At 54.0% G+C, this 13985-nt stretch overlaps 2 protein-coding genes across 2 annotated transcripts in view; one reads left to right on the forward strand and one right to left on the reverse strand.

Moving 5' to 3' along the window:
- Nucleotides 1–11924: 11924 nt before the first annotated feature.
- CLDN2 (claudin 2) lies at nucleotides 11925–13176 on the reverse strand. Its single transcript, XM_008636204.2, has one exon. It carries the CDS (start codon nucleotides 13089–13091, stop codon nucleotides 12396–12398), a length of 696 nt encoding a protein of 231 aa, XP_008634426.1. The 5' UTR covers nucleotides 13092–13176; the 3' UTR covers nucleotides 11925–12395.
- Nucleotides 13177–13266: 90 nt separating this feature from the next.
- Nucleotides 13267–13985, forward strand: part of LOC108447459 (splicing factor 3B subunit 4-like) — a 3464-nt gene continuing 2745 nt past the window's right edge. The window contains exon 1 of the mRNA XM_017737516.1: nucleotides 13267–13901. Within this exon, the coding sequence (XP_017593005.1) occupies nucleotides 13722–13901 (180 nt within the window). The 5' untranslated portion in view covers nucleotides 13267–13721. The remainder of the gene's footprint in view (nucleotides 13902–13985) is intronic.

Here is a 13985-nt window from a genome sequence, read left to right on the forward strand (position 1 = left end):
GGACCGGGACTGCGGGACAGGGGTGCGGGACTGGGGTGCGGGATAGGGGGGACACCGGGCCGGGGTGCGGGACAGGGGATGCGGGACAGGGGTGCGGGACCGGGGACACCGGGCCCGAGGTGCGGAGTGAGAGGGCACCGGGCCGGGGGTGCGGTGTCAATGGCACCGGGTCCGGGGTGCGGGACGGGGGCAGCAGGCCGGGAGTGCGGGACGAGGGACATGTACCTGTCCATACAAGTCTCATTAAACCAGGCAATGTTAAATTCGGAACTTGTTTCAGCACCTGGTTTCTTTGGTCACTGCCTGACCCCTTTTTTCCTGTTTAAAATAACAGCTTTTGATTCCAGAGGAATCTGTCCATTTAAATTAGAGCATTTCTGGAGGGTTGGGCGTGTTTTAGTTAAATGTGCTGATTGACTTACAGTCCAATGGCAAAACTGCTAATGGGAAAGTCGATTTCCTGTGGAGAAGTCCTGACTTGTTGGAGAATAAAAGCTTTACTTCCTTACCAAAAATTTCAGCTCAAATGCTAAGAGGAGAGAAGTGGTAGAGTTTGGACAGAGACCAATTATCTGGATGTTACTGGAGGAAAATTCTTTTCTCTGATAACAAATTCCAGGGTGCAACCAGTTCATACAGCTCGATGGCTGTTAGCTGTTGAAGTTCAGCTTTCCATAAAGACAGATAAGATAGCCTTTATCACTAGGTAGAAAGGAAATCAGCTGGCTCTGCAGGCCTAGAATTAAGTTTTTATAACCTAGAAACTAGATAATAAAGGCACTTTTCAACAGAGAAGGAAGCAATGTCTAAGTTAGCAGCATTGTCTGAGGATGGAGACCTAAGAATGTATTGGACACTTCAGTGAAAACACCTGTGCAGTGCTTGTGACTGCCAGAAAAATGATAGTTACATTTCTGTTTTAAACCTGTACATGCTGGATTTTTATCTTGTGCTCCAGGACATCAAAGCAAATGTACAGTGGTGCCTAAGAGGGAACTTCTCCTAACACTGTTTCCCTGTAACTCCTGACTGTGCTGGTGCCTTCCCTTGGAATCAGCTGTTCCTGGTGGTCTGTGCTGCACAGAAGGGTTACACTGTGTTTCTCTGGGTGCTCTTCTGGGAGTACCCCACCTTCTCAGGTGCCCTTGGGTAAGAGATACAAGGCTCTGCAAGTAGAACAAGTGCTGAGGACTATGCTCCATCGAGATTGGAGGTGTTGACAAGGTCAAGTTGACCTGCATTCCACATCAAAATCACTTCTGTGGGGACAAAAAAAAAGGTTATTGTCGTAGGGGACTCGTTTCTGAGGGGAACAGAAGGCCCAGAGTATGGACACTGGAAGCGAGGACGGGCTACATGGGAAAATGGGAGCGATGCTGTTCACCATTGCAGGGAGAAAAATTAATGTGGCCAGAGCTCGATTAGTGTTCAAGCTGGCCATCACTGTGAAGGATGGCAAAAAGAGCTTTTTAAAACATGTTAACAGCAAAAGGAGGATCAGAGATAACATCGGTCTGCACTTGATGAGGTCAGACACTTCACAAACAGGGACATGGACAAAGCAGAGATGTTTAATGCCTTCACCTGTGTCATTAACATCAGTGATGGGTCCTGGGACCCCCAGAGCTCCGTGTTGGAGGGCTGTGATTAGGGGCAGGATAAACTCCAAGACAAAACTGAACTTGTTTGAGGCTTGCTGCTCCAGCTGGATGCACGTAAATCTATGGGGCATGATGGCATTCCTCCCAGGGTACTGAAAATGCTGGTGCTGTCATCACAGGATCTTTCTCCATCATTTTTCAAGTCTTGGGAGCCTGGAGAGGTCCCAGCTGACTGGAAGCTGGCCAAAGTCCTAGTTTTCAAGAAGGGTAGGGAGGAAGACCCTGGTAATTACAGCCCTGTCAGTCTCACTTCAGTGCCTGGTAAAAGAGAGTTATTTTTCTGGGCATTATTGAAAAACACTTGAGAGACAACACAGTCTTTTGGCTTCCATCAAGGAGCAGGTTTCTGGCTGAGAAAATTTCTCTGGATAAGTCTCTCATTCTTTTTAAGTTTCTGGGGTGGGGGGAGGGTGAGAGTTGAGTTTATTTATACATGTATGTGTGTACGTGTTTCCAAGGCTCTCTTTCACGCTCCGGGAAGCCTTGCTGCCCGTGTCCTGGCAGAACGAGGTGACCTGCTCCCACACGGTGGCACTGGTGGCCTGGCTGTGTCCCACACGTGTCCCCTCTGCCTGCCCACGGAGGGGTCCTGAGAGCAGCCCAGTGGACCTTGGCATCTCACAGAGTCACAGAATCGTGCCCCTCTGCAGCTGGTTGATGAATCACAGACCAAGCTGGGTCATCTTCTGCTCCTTCTTGCAGGGTTTTGGGGAAGGCTCTGGGTTACACCATTGTGTGGTGAGAACAGTCCTGCTCATCCCTCGCTGGCTCAGGGCAGTCATGGGGCCAAACACCTCCTGTTGCTCCTGTTTTCCCATCCTCATCTCTTCCCCCGACCCCTCTTGTTTCTCCTCACTGCTGCCATGCTGAACCATTTTTTCCAAACACAAGCTCCTCACAGCACCTCCAAGCTCCATCCACATCTTTGCCCTCAAAGCCTGTTCATCTCTCCCAACACCCCTATAACTCCTCCGCACTCTTTTTTCCCCTATGCTTTTCTTTGTGCCCACATTCCTTGTCCTACTTGCCCAGTGCTGCTGGGAATCCATCCGAGGGCCTGGGCCAGAACACAGACTTGCAGGTGGAGTGGCCTTTCCTTTCCTAAGTCAGGCTTTGGATTGTGTCCTAAATGGGCCAGGTATCCAGGGCTCTGTCAGGTGCAAGGCCTAGTTGTGTTTGTGGACAAACAGCTGTGGTCTTGCAGGACCAGCATGGCTTTTCTGTGGCCATGCTGGACTCTTCTTGTGGCTAACACCCTGCCTGGCTCGGGCTAGAGCTTCAGGGTTTGGGCCCTTCCACTCCGTGAGGCACTCGGGCATCCATCGGTCTGATCAGCCCACGCAGCTGCTAAACTGGGTCCCTGCCTGTGTTTTCCTCTTGAGCGTGACTGTCTGTTTGTTAAATAATGTAGCGACACGAGGTTCCTTGAACTCAATTTATCTTCCCGTGTAGCCATGGGAACAGCCGGCGGGGTGGTGACGCTGGGCTTGCCGTCAGATCTGCTGCAAGGCTCTGCGTTAGCCTGGCTGAGCCCAGCTCCTTCAGCTGGTGCTGTCCTGCCTGGCAGCTTTGCCTTCAGGCTTGTTTTCTTGGACTCTTCTCTAGCCAGCAGCACGGCCGTACTTTAAACCTGGGAAATGTCGAGGATGATGGGGTGTTTGGAGGAAGATGAAGGGTTTGGGAGCGGCCAGATGTGACAAAGGGGAGCAGTTGCAGCCAAAGGATGCTGCAACTCCCTGTGCTGCCCGCAGTATATGATTCATGAGAAGAAAACAAGAACAAGTGTGAGTAGTTCAATATTGTTCAAGCCTGTGCTTATTTCCAGCACAGAAGCATCATAAATCAAACCCGATTTCCTCCTTTATGCCATAAAATGACTGGCTCCAAGGAGCTGAGGAGAACCCACCCTTGCAGTCACACATTCCCTGTCCCTCCTGAAGTACATTCTCTCGCCCAGGTCGTGGGTATGGAGGAGAGGGTGTGTGGGTGGCCAGCACAGCACTGCTCCTTTGACTCCAACACTTTGTTTTACCTGGGAAGGCACGAGACCATGTGACAGAAACCAGTGCTGAGGTGATAGCGCCAAATGTGTGCCGTGTGTGTTGCCTGAGAGTCAGAGCTGAGCAACACAGCAATGTGGACAGAGAGAGCCCCATCCTGCGCGGTGAGAACTGTGCCACGTCATTTCCCCCAGGGCTGTACCTACACCTTACCACAGAAGGGACTTTCTCTGTTGCTGCTGGAGGCAGAAAGGATATGTCTATACAGCTGTGGGGTTTTTTGCAGTCCGTAGGACGTGTCTCTGTGCCTACCATTCCTGATCTCCTGTTTGGTTGCACCCTGTTTCACTTCCAGCTCATCTTTCAAGATTTCAGAGCTGTTTCTGTGACCTCTCTTGACATTTTCAGATTGTGCTGTTTACTGTGTTTTCAGGTCAGTGCAGCAGGTGGGAACACTTGAGATCGAAGGTAGCTCCCTTATCTCCCTCCATTCATGGTTTGAAAGTAGTGTTTCTTACCTTCATTCATGTTTGGTGTTTTGTTCTGACATCTCTCCAGCTGGTCCTCAAACCACAGGCCTACACTCCAATCATATTTAATTTTCACTAGAGCCATTGAGGAGATTGAATCTGTACCAGGATATTGCAATGAGCCAAATTTTGCTTTACCAGTGTTTGGGATGCTTGCACCAGTGTTTATGGTTGCATGAAATATGGTTTCTGAAGTACAAAATAGCTAACAATCTTGGGGAGCATCCATACTTTTGACCATTCTAGGAAGTTTTATCCCAAAAACCAATCATCCTTTGAAGCATCTACCCTGGGCGGGTGAAAAGACAGACCTTTATTTTCTTCTCCAAAGCTGCTTCTAAAGCAGGAAATGTCCACACCTCCTTCAGACTTGATCTCAATGTTCTTCACGGCACATATGTGTAATCTTAGCTGCTGCTGCTCCTCCTCTTTGCATCTTTTTTTATTCCCTCCCATTTAAGTAGCTCTGTGATCTGAACTTTATCCCTAACATACTTGACCTTATTTTTCAGAAGATTATTTACAGACATCCCTAGTGTTTTTCATGGAATGTGTCGAGCCCTTGGGGTAAAACCTGTCTCCTGGTTTATTCCTGCCACCCAGGGAAAGGAGAACATGTTTGAGTGATTGTCATGATTTAACCCCAGCCGGCAAGTCAGCCCCACGCAGCCACTCACTCCCTCCCCGCCGGTGGGATGGGGGAGAGAATTGGAAAAGTAAAAGTGAGAAAACCCGTGGGTTGAGATAAAGACAGTTTAATAACTAAAGCAAAAGTCGTGTGTGCAGTCAAAGCAAAACAAGGGATTCATCCCCTGCCTCCCATGGCAGGCAGGTGCTTCAGGAAGGCAGGGCTCCATCATGTGGAACAGTGACTTGGGAAGACAAACCCAGAATGTCTTCCCTTCCTCCTTCTCCCCAGCTTCATGTGCTGAGGGTGCTGCTGTATGGTCTGGGATATCCCTGGGCTCAGCTGGCCTCAGCTGTCCTGGCTGTGTCCCCCCCCAGCTCCTTGTGCCCCCCAACCTCCTCACGGGTGAGGGTGAGGAGCAGGAAAGGCCCTGGCTGTGTGTAATCCCTGCTCAGTGATAACTCAAACATCCCTGTGTTATCAGCCCTGTTTCCAGCACAGAGCCAAAACCCAGCCCCACAGCAGCTGCTGTGAAGGAAATTAACTCTACCCCAGCCAAAACCAGCACGGTGATGTACAGAAAACAGACACTCAGGCGTTAGTGAGAGGAATGGGCTTTGCTGAATGAGGAGGTGGTGAGCAAAGGCCAGCTTTGATGCAAGCATCCATCAGCAGAGATCTGTGAGCCTATGGAAGCGTTCAACAGCCTGTGAACAGTTAGCAGGCTTCCTATTCTCACATCTCTGTGTCTGACATCAGCAGCAAGACAAAAATATATGCTTCTTAGAGCAAGACATGGGTTTTTGGCATTTGTTGAGCGGGTTTGTTTTCCTCAGTGTGAGGAAATAACACACAAAGTAGTTCTGTGATGGAACATTTCCTAAATGGATGTAGCTTGGCAAACTGCAGCTATTAATTTTCCTTAGATAAGCTGTTATCAGAGTACCTGGGTTTGAAACTTGGCATTTCTCTTCTGCATCTTTCAAAGCTCTCTCAACAATGCCCGTGCCAGGAGTTGCTGCCAGAGTAGTTTGGGAGGGATTAAGTTGTGTAGTGGAGATAAACACTTACTGGAGGTGAGGAGGTCAGAAAGGCATCTTCAGAGATAAGGCTTTCTGGCAAAGCCTCCTCCTCCCAGAGCTCTGGGTGCCCACTGGGCCAGTACCACGATGTGCCCCATGAAGTCCTGGGGCTGTGGCCAGCAGCCCTGGCAAGGCCTGGGGGGGACCCAGCCTGTCCTGCCCTTGATCCCAGCATTGCATGGGGGGTGTGCAGAGGCAGGCAGCAGTGCAAGGAGCCAGGGAAGAGCTGTGTTTCCCCTCAGCTCACGCTGCTGAAAGCACTGTGGCTCTCTTCACCCCATCACTGAGCTGAGAGCTTTAGTCCTGTGTTTTCTGGGCAGCCATCCCCCTGCTTTGCAAAGATTTTCCGTGGGAAAGGGCAGCTGCACTCAGGGACAGCTGAGGGTAAACTTGTCTCCTCACATAAGACTGGGCTGCCTTCACACTGTGTTTTGCCTTGCTTATTCCCTTTTACTCCCCATGAGGATTTTACTCGGTACTCACGTTGGGTGGATTAGCTGCATCTGCCGGTGACCTGTGAGGTAAAACATACTTATTTCCAGCTGCAGAGTCCCAAGGCAGAAATCAGCCCCTTGGGGATGCTGGTCACCCTAGCACATCTGGGAGACAGGACTTCCTGAGCTTTGGGAAGGAGGCCGTAACCCACAGCAAGACCCTTGCTTGTGAGCAGGCCCTGGGGTGTCAGGAAATTTGGGGGGCTGGAAATTTGTGGTGTGTTAGCAGGATCCCGGCAGCTCTCTGGGCTGGGCTATGGGGACTTGTTCTGGGAGCCACTTTCCCCTTCCAGGGGCTTTGCCTTGTAACAGGGAGATCCTTTCCCTTGCCAAGGGTGTCCCTGGTCCTGAAGCCTTCTCTCCTTGCCTTGAAAACAAGGAGCTCATTGTTTTTCTCTCTGATACCTCTTCCCTGCTGCCTCCCTGGGCAGCAGAGAGGTGGAGTGAGCCTTGTCCCAGCCAGCAGCCAGGCCTGGGGTGAAACGCCCTGCCAGTTCACAATCTGGAAACACCATTAAAATAAAGGGTGTTGGGGAAGGGCAGAAGGCTGAGGAGGAGGCATTCAGTCGTGGGAGGATCAGAGGCTCCCAGTGCTCTGTGGGGTGTGTGCTTGGCTTCTGTGGCAGCTGGGGAAGAACCTGAGGCAAAGAGCAGTGCCCTCATTCCTGTAAAAGTGTACTGGAATAGCTCAAAGGGCACTGGAGCATCACAGTGGTGGATCCAGGGACAGCTGAGGTCTGCCCTTAGCTCTGTAATGCCTGCAGAGTCTCTGGGCTTTTCTATGCCTTGAAAAATACTGAAGGCTGAAATTGTGCCCACACCCTCAAAAGGAAAGAGCTAAAAATTTGGGTAATGAAAATGCATCTGTTGGAGTAATCTTGGGAGCACCTGCCGGGTAGTGCTGTGGGACTTTGCTCCAGTGACCTGAGAAACCTAGAGAGACAGCTTTTCTGGGAAAGCGAGTTCCAGGCAATCATGCTGCTTCTGACGTGAGTCTTGTTCTGCTTTCAGCCTTTTTTAGCAGGCCGGACATCCCAGAAATAGAGAGTGTTGTAAGTTCTGTGAAAAAAGACACCTGACTTGAAGAAAGATTAGTTTACCAGTGTGGGAAAAACTTCATCCAAAGCACACCCTGAAATTCTGAGTAGAGATAGAAGGCAACCTCAAAGCTGGTGAAGCCCCCCTGGTTTGTCTGCTTACGGGGTGATTTGTTTCTTCCAGACACTTGGTGCTTAGCAGAGAGCCTGGAGGGGCTCAGCTGTGCCTGGAGTCTGAGCCCCTTCTAGGAGTGAACTTTTGTAAGCAGCTGACAAAATGTTGGTGACCTCAAGCAGGGGGATGGCAGAGGTTGCTTGGGATGACTCTGTAGACTTGCTAAAGTGGTGGCAGCTCAGTTTGTCCATGTCAAGGCATTTGGGATCCTCTGGTATTCCTCTCTTCTGTCCAGCGTGGTGCTGTGGAACCATCACTTGGCAGTGGAGCTGTCGAGGGGGCAGGACAATTTCTCTGCAATTCTCTAAACCAATTCTCCAAAGCAGATTTTGGCAGATTTTGGAGATGGAGTATGTTTTCCCCAATATTTCTGTTAAAATCCCTGGAAGACCTTACGTTTGTCCCACTATAGAAGTATGTCTTGCTCCCTGAATTGGTGTGGGTTCTACTACAAAGCCTTTTTTTGCTGCTACAGATTGCATGTACATGAGGATTGCTGAGATCACTAACCTGAAGCTCCTCTGGTAGAGATTAGACTCAAATTATTACGGAACGATCTGATTGTGATGTTAATGTAATGCCTGAAGATCAAACTGCTGTGTCCTCTGCACGGGTATCAGGTTTTCTGAGATAAACACCTTTTATAACCCTCCTGATAGATTTCTGAGCTGTTGTTCAAACAGGAAGGTGCTTTCTAGCAATCTCCTTCGGTGCACCCAAAGGCCTCTGTCCCCTGCAGTGTCATGGAGTTCAGTCTGCCCTGTTTCCCTCATATCTTTCCTTAAAGACTGAAAGATCCTTTAAAGTGCCTTTAAACAGGTCTCCTCTGGGATGCTGTGGAAAGCCATGAGTTTGTGCACCAGTTTTTCCTCTGATGGAAGGTGTTTTTCCAAAGACGAGCTCGTTTCTCACCTCCCTTGCAAGGTCTCCCATCAGGACCAGGAGAACCAGGCACCAACAAGCCTGGCTTGTCTGCCCTGACTCCAGACAGGGCCATCCCCATGGCTTCAGGAGGGCAGGAAGCCTTTGGAGTTAAAATGGGAGTGCAATTGCCAGCTGAGCACCACAGATGCCCAGAGGTGAATCCATGAGGCTCTTTCCTGGGTTCATGTGGGGTCTGGGTCATAGCTGGGGCAGGGAGTGCCTCTCCCATTCCCACCAGTGTGTGACTTGAGCCCGGCCTGGGAGTCAGGATTTGAAGTGTCTGGGAGCAGTCCCTTTCAGTTGTGTACCCTCTGCTGCTCCTGAAAAGGCTGCTGCAAAGCCATGGGCAATCTTCCATACCAGCCCTGGCTTGCTGAGGGGCCAGGAGGCTCTGACACGGCGTGGGAGGCAGCTGGGAGTGTGCTGTGGCTGGGGAGAGGGTGGAGGAATGTGCTGGCCCTTTCCAAGTGCCTCAGCCCATCAGGAACTTGGCCTGAATTTCCTTCCCGCTCCCATCTCTCCTATCTGAGCAATTCCTGGGGGCTGCGAGCAGAGAGGGGCCCTCCCAGCACGTGGCCTGATACTCCCCAGAGAGCTTGCATGGATTATTTGCTGCTGCTCCAGGTCAGCTGTGCTAGGCAGGGATGAGAAGCAGGTTGGGGATGCCAGAAGGAGCTGAGCTCTGCTCTCATGGAGAGCCCCAGGGAGACAGGAGGTGTGTGATTCTGGTGGGTCTGGGGCAAACCTGTGCCCTTTTTTCCCCAGGCATCCCTGCCCAGTGCTGTGCATGAGAAGAGGCTCTGCTTGCACCTGGCAGCAGCAGAGCCCTGCTGTGGGGCAGTGCTTGGTGGGCAAGGGCTGGATGCAAGGGCCTTGGAGATGGGCTGAGTCGTTCCCTCTTTGGAAGAAGAAGTCGTGACTTTTTGCATGTTTCTCGTGACCAGCTGATGAGGTTGCAGTCCCTGATCCACGGTTGGGGTGTACTGAACATTTATAGTGCCTCTATTGCTTTTGAAGATAAGGGCACGTTGTATTTTATTGCCCCCTTTCTTCCATCGAGGCATCATCCAGAGCAAGAAAAGGAGAGGGGAATGAACGACTCGTTTCCTTATGACAGGGGATTAGTCACTGCAGCCTGGCCCTCCAGTGAGGGGTGCAAGGCTCCCCACTCCACCACACCATCCTGTGAGATGAGGGCTTGAGAAGGAGAGAGCTCTTCCCCACCCAGCCCTCTTCCCACCCCTGCTTTGCCCCTGGGTGCCCATCTTGTCCTGAACTTGGCTGGGCTCCCCTGCACCTTTCCTGCAGGGAATTCTGGAGCACCCTCAGCTTTTCCCACTGAGCTGGTAAGGGGCAAGAGGCCATCTGAGGGGCTTGCTCAGCTCCATCACTTCACTCATGCTCACCATCAGCACAGCTGCCCCCTGGGACAGTCTGAGCTCCTGTTTTCTCTGTCCCTAGGCTGGGCCACATCCAGGCTGCCCTCAGGAACCTGGTTTATCAATAATGAGGAACGTGGCTATTGCGTGATGCAGAGATAACCACTAACCATCCTTGCACCCAGTGTCCTCCCCTCCCCTTCCCCATCCTCCTTCCCAAGTGGAAAATCTGCGTCAACCTGCCTTACCCTGTAGCCAAGTTTTACATCTTTGGGTGCATTCACATTGAAGGTCAGGGAAGCTGGAGGGGAGAAACTTTCCCCTCCCTGACCCCACCCATTGCTTAATTCCGGGGCTCCCCTGTGGTGGGGCTGGTGGCACGGGGGCCTGGGGAAAGGCTGGTCCCTGTTCCAGTGTGACAGGTGTTTCTGTACCCGAGCTCTGAGCTCTGCCTGCCCTTGCCTGTGCCAGCTGCCCTTCTCCTTCTGGGGGAAGCTTCCCTTCTGCTCCTTGAATTAAAGCATTAATAAGGCCAGCACCAATCAAGCTCTGAACGGAGCGTTTCAAATGCCCCTTTGTTTAATTAGCGCAGCCTCTGCCTGCAGACAGGGGTGGGAGGTGAGGGGCAAGGACCTAGTGCCCGGGAATTCCTCCTCTTTAAGGTGTGACCTTTTGTACCAGCTATTTTCTCTCCCACTCTCTCCACCAGCTGCCCAGAAACAAAACATTTATGGCCAAAGGACCCTCAGAACTTGCAGCATCTCCTGGGGGGCTGTAGCCAGCAGGTTAAGCCTCCTGCATGCCCCAGGGCACTCTTTTCCCCGGGGCAGGAATAAATAACTCAGCTGGTCCAGGGTTGAGGCTGTGCTTTGTGCTTTGTCCCTTGGCCATGGAAATGGGGCCTCTGGCCTTTGCCTTGAGATCCACCCTGGTGCCCTCCAGCGAGCGTCACCCTGGGGATGGGTCCCCGTGTGGCTCCTTGCTCTCTGAGGAGGGGAGAAAGCGTGACCCAACGTTATCAGGAGCGTGTTAACCCCACAGCAAATATGATTTCACTGGTGCAAGGGTGACGGTGGTGACGTTTGAGTGGGGAGCATGGTCCCTTCCTCTCCATGGCCTAATCTAAATTGCTTTATGAGGGGTCAGCAGGTAGACCAAGGGCTCCTGCTCCCTGAGAGACAGAGAGCCAGGGCAAGGGGATCCCTGGGTGGCCCTGTGCTGTGGCACGGCAGAGTGGGGGTTCTCTCACGTGGGGCAGTGGTACATCAGATGGATTAAGATGTACTTGCTCCTCGGTGGGCTGTGGGGCTGGGCCTGTACCTCCTCTCCTCCTGCACGTGCCCAGCATCCCCCAGTGCCACCAGCAGCCTGTGTGAATGTCATGCTGCTGCTCCCGTGCAGGGCTGCAGCCACGCAGCCTGTCCCTCCACAGCCTATCCCTTGCAGCTTTCCAGTGTCTCACTGGTGGCATTTTTATCCCAAAACACGCCTTTCAAGCACCTCGGGGCTCAGGACCTGCCTGTGAGATCTCTCTGCAGCTGCTCAGCCTACACCATGGCCAGGAGCTGCCTCTGGTCCTTGGGACCGTGTTTGCCCCGAGGGTGCCAGTGCTCACTGGGATGGGGATGGGGGAGTGCCAGAGCTCCCCACCACCTGGGGACTTGGGTGTGCCGCACACAGGGGCAATGAATCCCCCTGTGGGCACCCCAGTCTCATCACACCTGCAGAAGGGGAGACAGAAGGGAAGGTGCTGCCTGCTATTAGCCCACAGGGAGCTCTGCTTGCCCCCGCTGGCACCCTGGCAGTAGTGGTGCATGGCAACCTCCCAGCGTGGTGCCCAGGGACAAACTGTACCAGGGAGTGGCCCTCCTCCCCCTCAGCAGTGCTCCCACCTGCCTGGGCTCCTGGGTGACAAAGCCATCAGCTGTGCCACAGCAAGGGCCACTTTCACATCTTGGCCCCCACCACAGCCCCCCTGCTGGTCCCTCGGTGCCAGAGAAAAGCTGGGACACAGTCTGGCTAGAAAGACATATTTATTGCGACATCGGTTTGCAACCAGCACTCAACCTCCCCAGCAGTGACTCCAGACCCACGCACACGCCCTTGACCCCGCTGTGATGCCTCCATGGCCAGCGGGCTGGTCCCTGGGGCCACAAGCCCACTCCCCCCTTCCAGGTAGGTTCATTGGGGCTGCAGGCTGGGGTCCGGCTGTGCCAGGAGCTGCCTGTGAGCTGGCAGCATGGAGTAGGGAACAGAAGCCGGATTCAGGGTCCTTCATCAATGTAAGCCACCAGCTGGGATCTCCAAGCAGTCACAAGGCTCTCAGAATCCCAGGGAGAGAGCGGGGTCAACCCCCCCAAGCACGTGAGAGGGCTGAGCACGGGCGATGCCACCGTGTCCTCTGCTCTTACCGCGTCCCCTTGGTGCCAGCCCGGACGCTCTGGGGAGCCGGGAGAAGTGCCAGCCTGGTTCCCACCTGCAGCGACTACACGTATCCTGTCAGGTTGTAGGAATTGACCTCACTCTTGTTCTTCTGCACCTGGCTGACAGAGGGCCGAGGGCTCTTGCTCGCCAGCAGCTGGGGCTGGTAGGCGCTGGAGTAGGCGGTGGTTGTGTCCCGGGCAGGGCAGGAGGTGCAGAGGATGAAGCCGCCGATGAGGGAGAGGAGGGAGGAGATGGTGCCCAGGTAAAGAGCCTCCCCGAGCTCGAACTTCATGCTGTCGGGGAGGACGGGGTTGCGGAAATCCCGCAGCACCACGTGGATGTTCCACACCAGCGGGATGAAGCAGAGCAGCCCCCCGAGGACGAAGACTGCGCCGCCCGCCACCGCCACCCGGTCCTTGCCCGGCGAACCCTGGCTGAAGACGGTGCACCTCATGCCCACGACGGAGAGCAGGCAGGCGAGGGAGGACACGGCGCAGGAGCTCACCATGAGGGCTTGGGCCGCCTGGATGTCGGCGGGCAGGTTGAGCAGGGAGCTGTAGATGTCGCACTGGGTGATGCCCGTGCTGTACGTGGCGCACTCCATCCACAGCCCCTTGGTGAAGCTGACGGCTGTCACGATGCTGGAGCCGATGTAGGAGCTGGTCTTCCAGCTGGGCAGCAGTGTGGCCGTCAGCGTGCCGATGTAACCCAGGAAAGCCACGGTGTAGCCCAGCAGCTGGAGCCCCATGGACACCATGGTGGGGGCTGGCTGTCACCTCTGTCACCTACCCAGGGCTCGCAGCTTCTCGCCCAGGTCCCTCCCGTGTGCTCACGTTCCCATGGCCCTGCGAGAGGCTCCGCTCGCAGCGCTGCAGCTCCACCCCGCTGCCGGGGGTGCTTGTTTTGTGCGGGGTGGGAGCCGAGGGGAGGTTACCTGCGACAGTGGAGAGCAATCCCTCCCCGATTAACGATTGACCCAAGCCCGTGGAGGAGCGCCAAGCGCCCTTTCACCTCCGCTATCTCCCCAGCCAGGCTCGAGAGGCAGAGCAGCACTGCCCAGGAAGGACGCCAAAGCCCTCCCCTGCACTGACGCCGCGGGCAGGGATGGAGAGCCAGCTGCTGGTGAGGGGAAAGTGCCCGCTGCTTTCCTCGAGGTCCCTTGTCTTCTGTGACACCCTGAGCCGAGGAAGCCGAAAGCTATGTCTGCACCATCTTGTTTGGGACCTGCTGGTGGTGAACCCGAAGCTCCCCCAGCTGAGGAAAGGGGATGGCACTTCGTCCCCATCTGGATGAGGCTCACCCAAAGGCATCTGCAGTCACCAACGACCCACCCCGAGCTGCTGAGGCTCCTTTGGGACATGAGGACGTGGCCACCTGAGATTGAACCATGGATATCAGCCTTTCTGTGCTGCTGGGGACAACGATGGAGAGGGATGCATGTGACAGTGACACCTGCATCCCCAGGAGAGCCTGGAGGCCCACGGAGGGCAGAATTGCATCAGGCATCTCCTTTGGGATGCTTCCTGGAAGCATGCCAGCCAAGCAGGGCAACCTGTCCTGCACAGGGGTGAGCAGTTCGGGGTGCAGCTCCTGATGGGATTTTGTGCCGGCGCCACCTCCCATCCACAGCCCTGCACACGGGCGGGGGGGC

Source organism: Corvus brachyrhynchos, unplaced genomic scaffold (genome assembly GCF_000691975.1).
Source record: "Corvus brachyrhynchos isolate BGI_N302 unplaced genomic scaffold, ASM69197v1 scaffold346, whole genome shotgun sequence".
NCBI lineage: Eukaryota > Metazoa > Chordata > Aves > Passeriformes > Corvidae > Corvus > Corvus brachyrhynchos.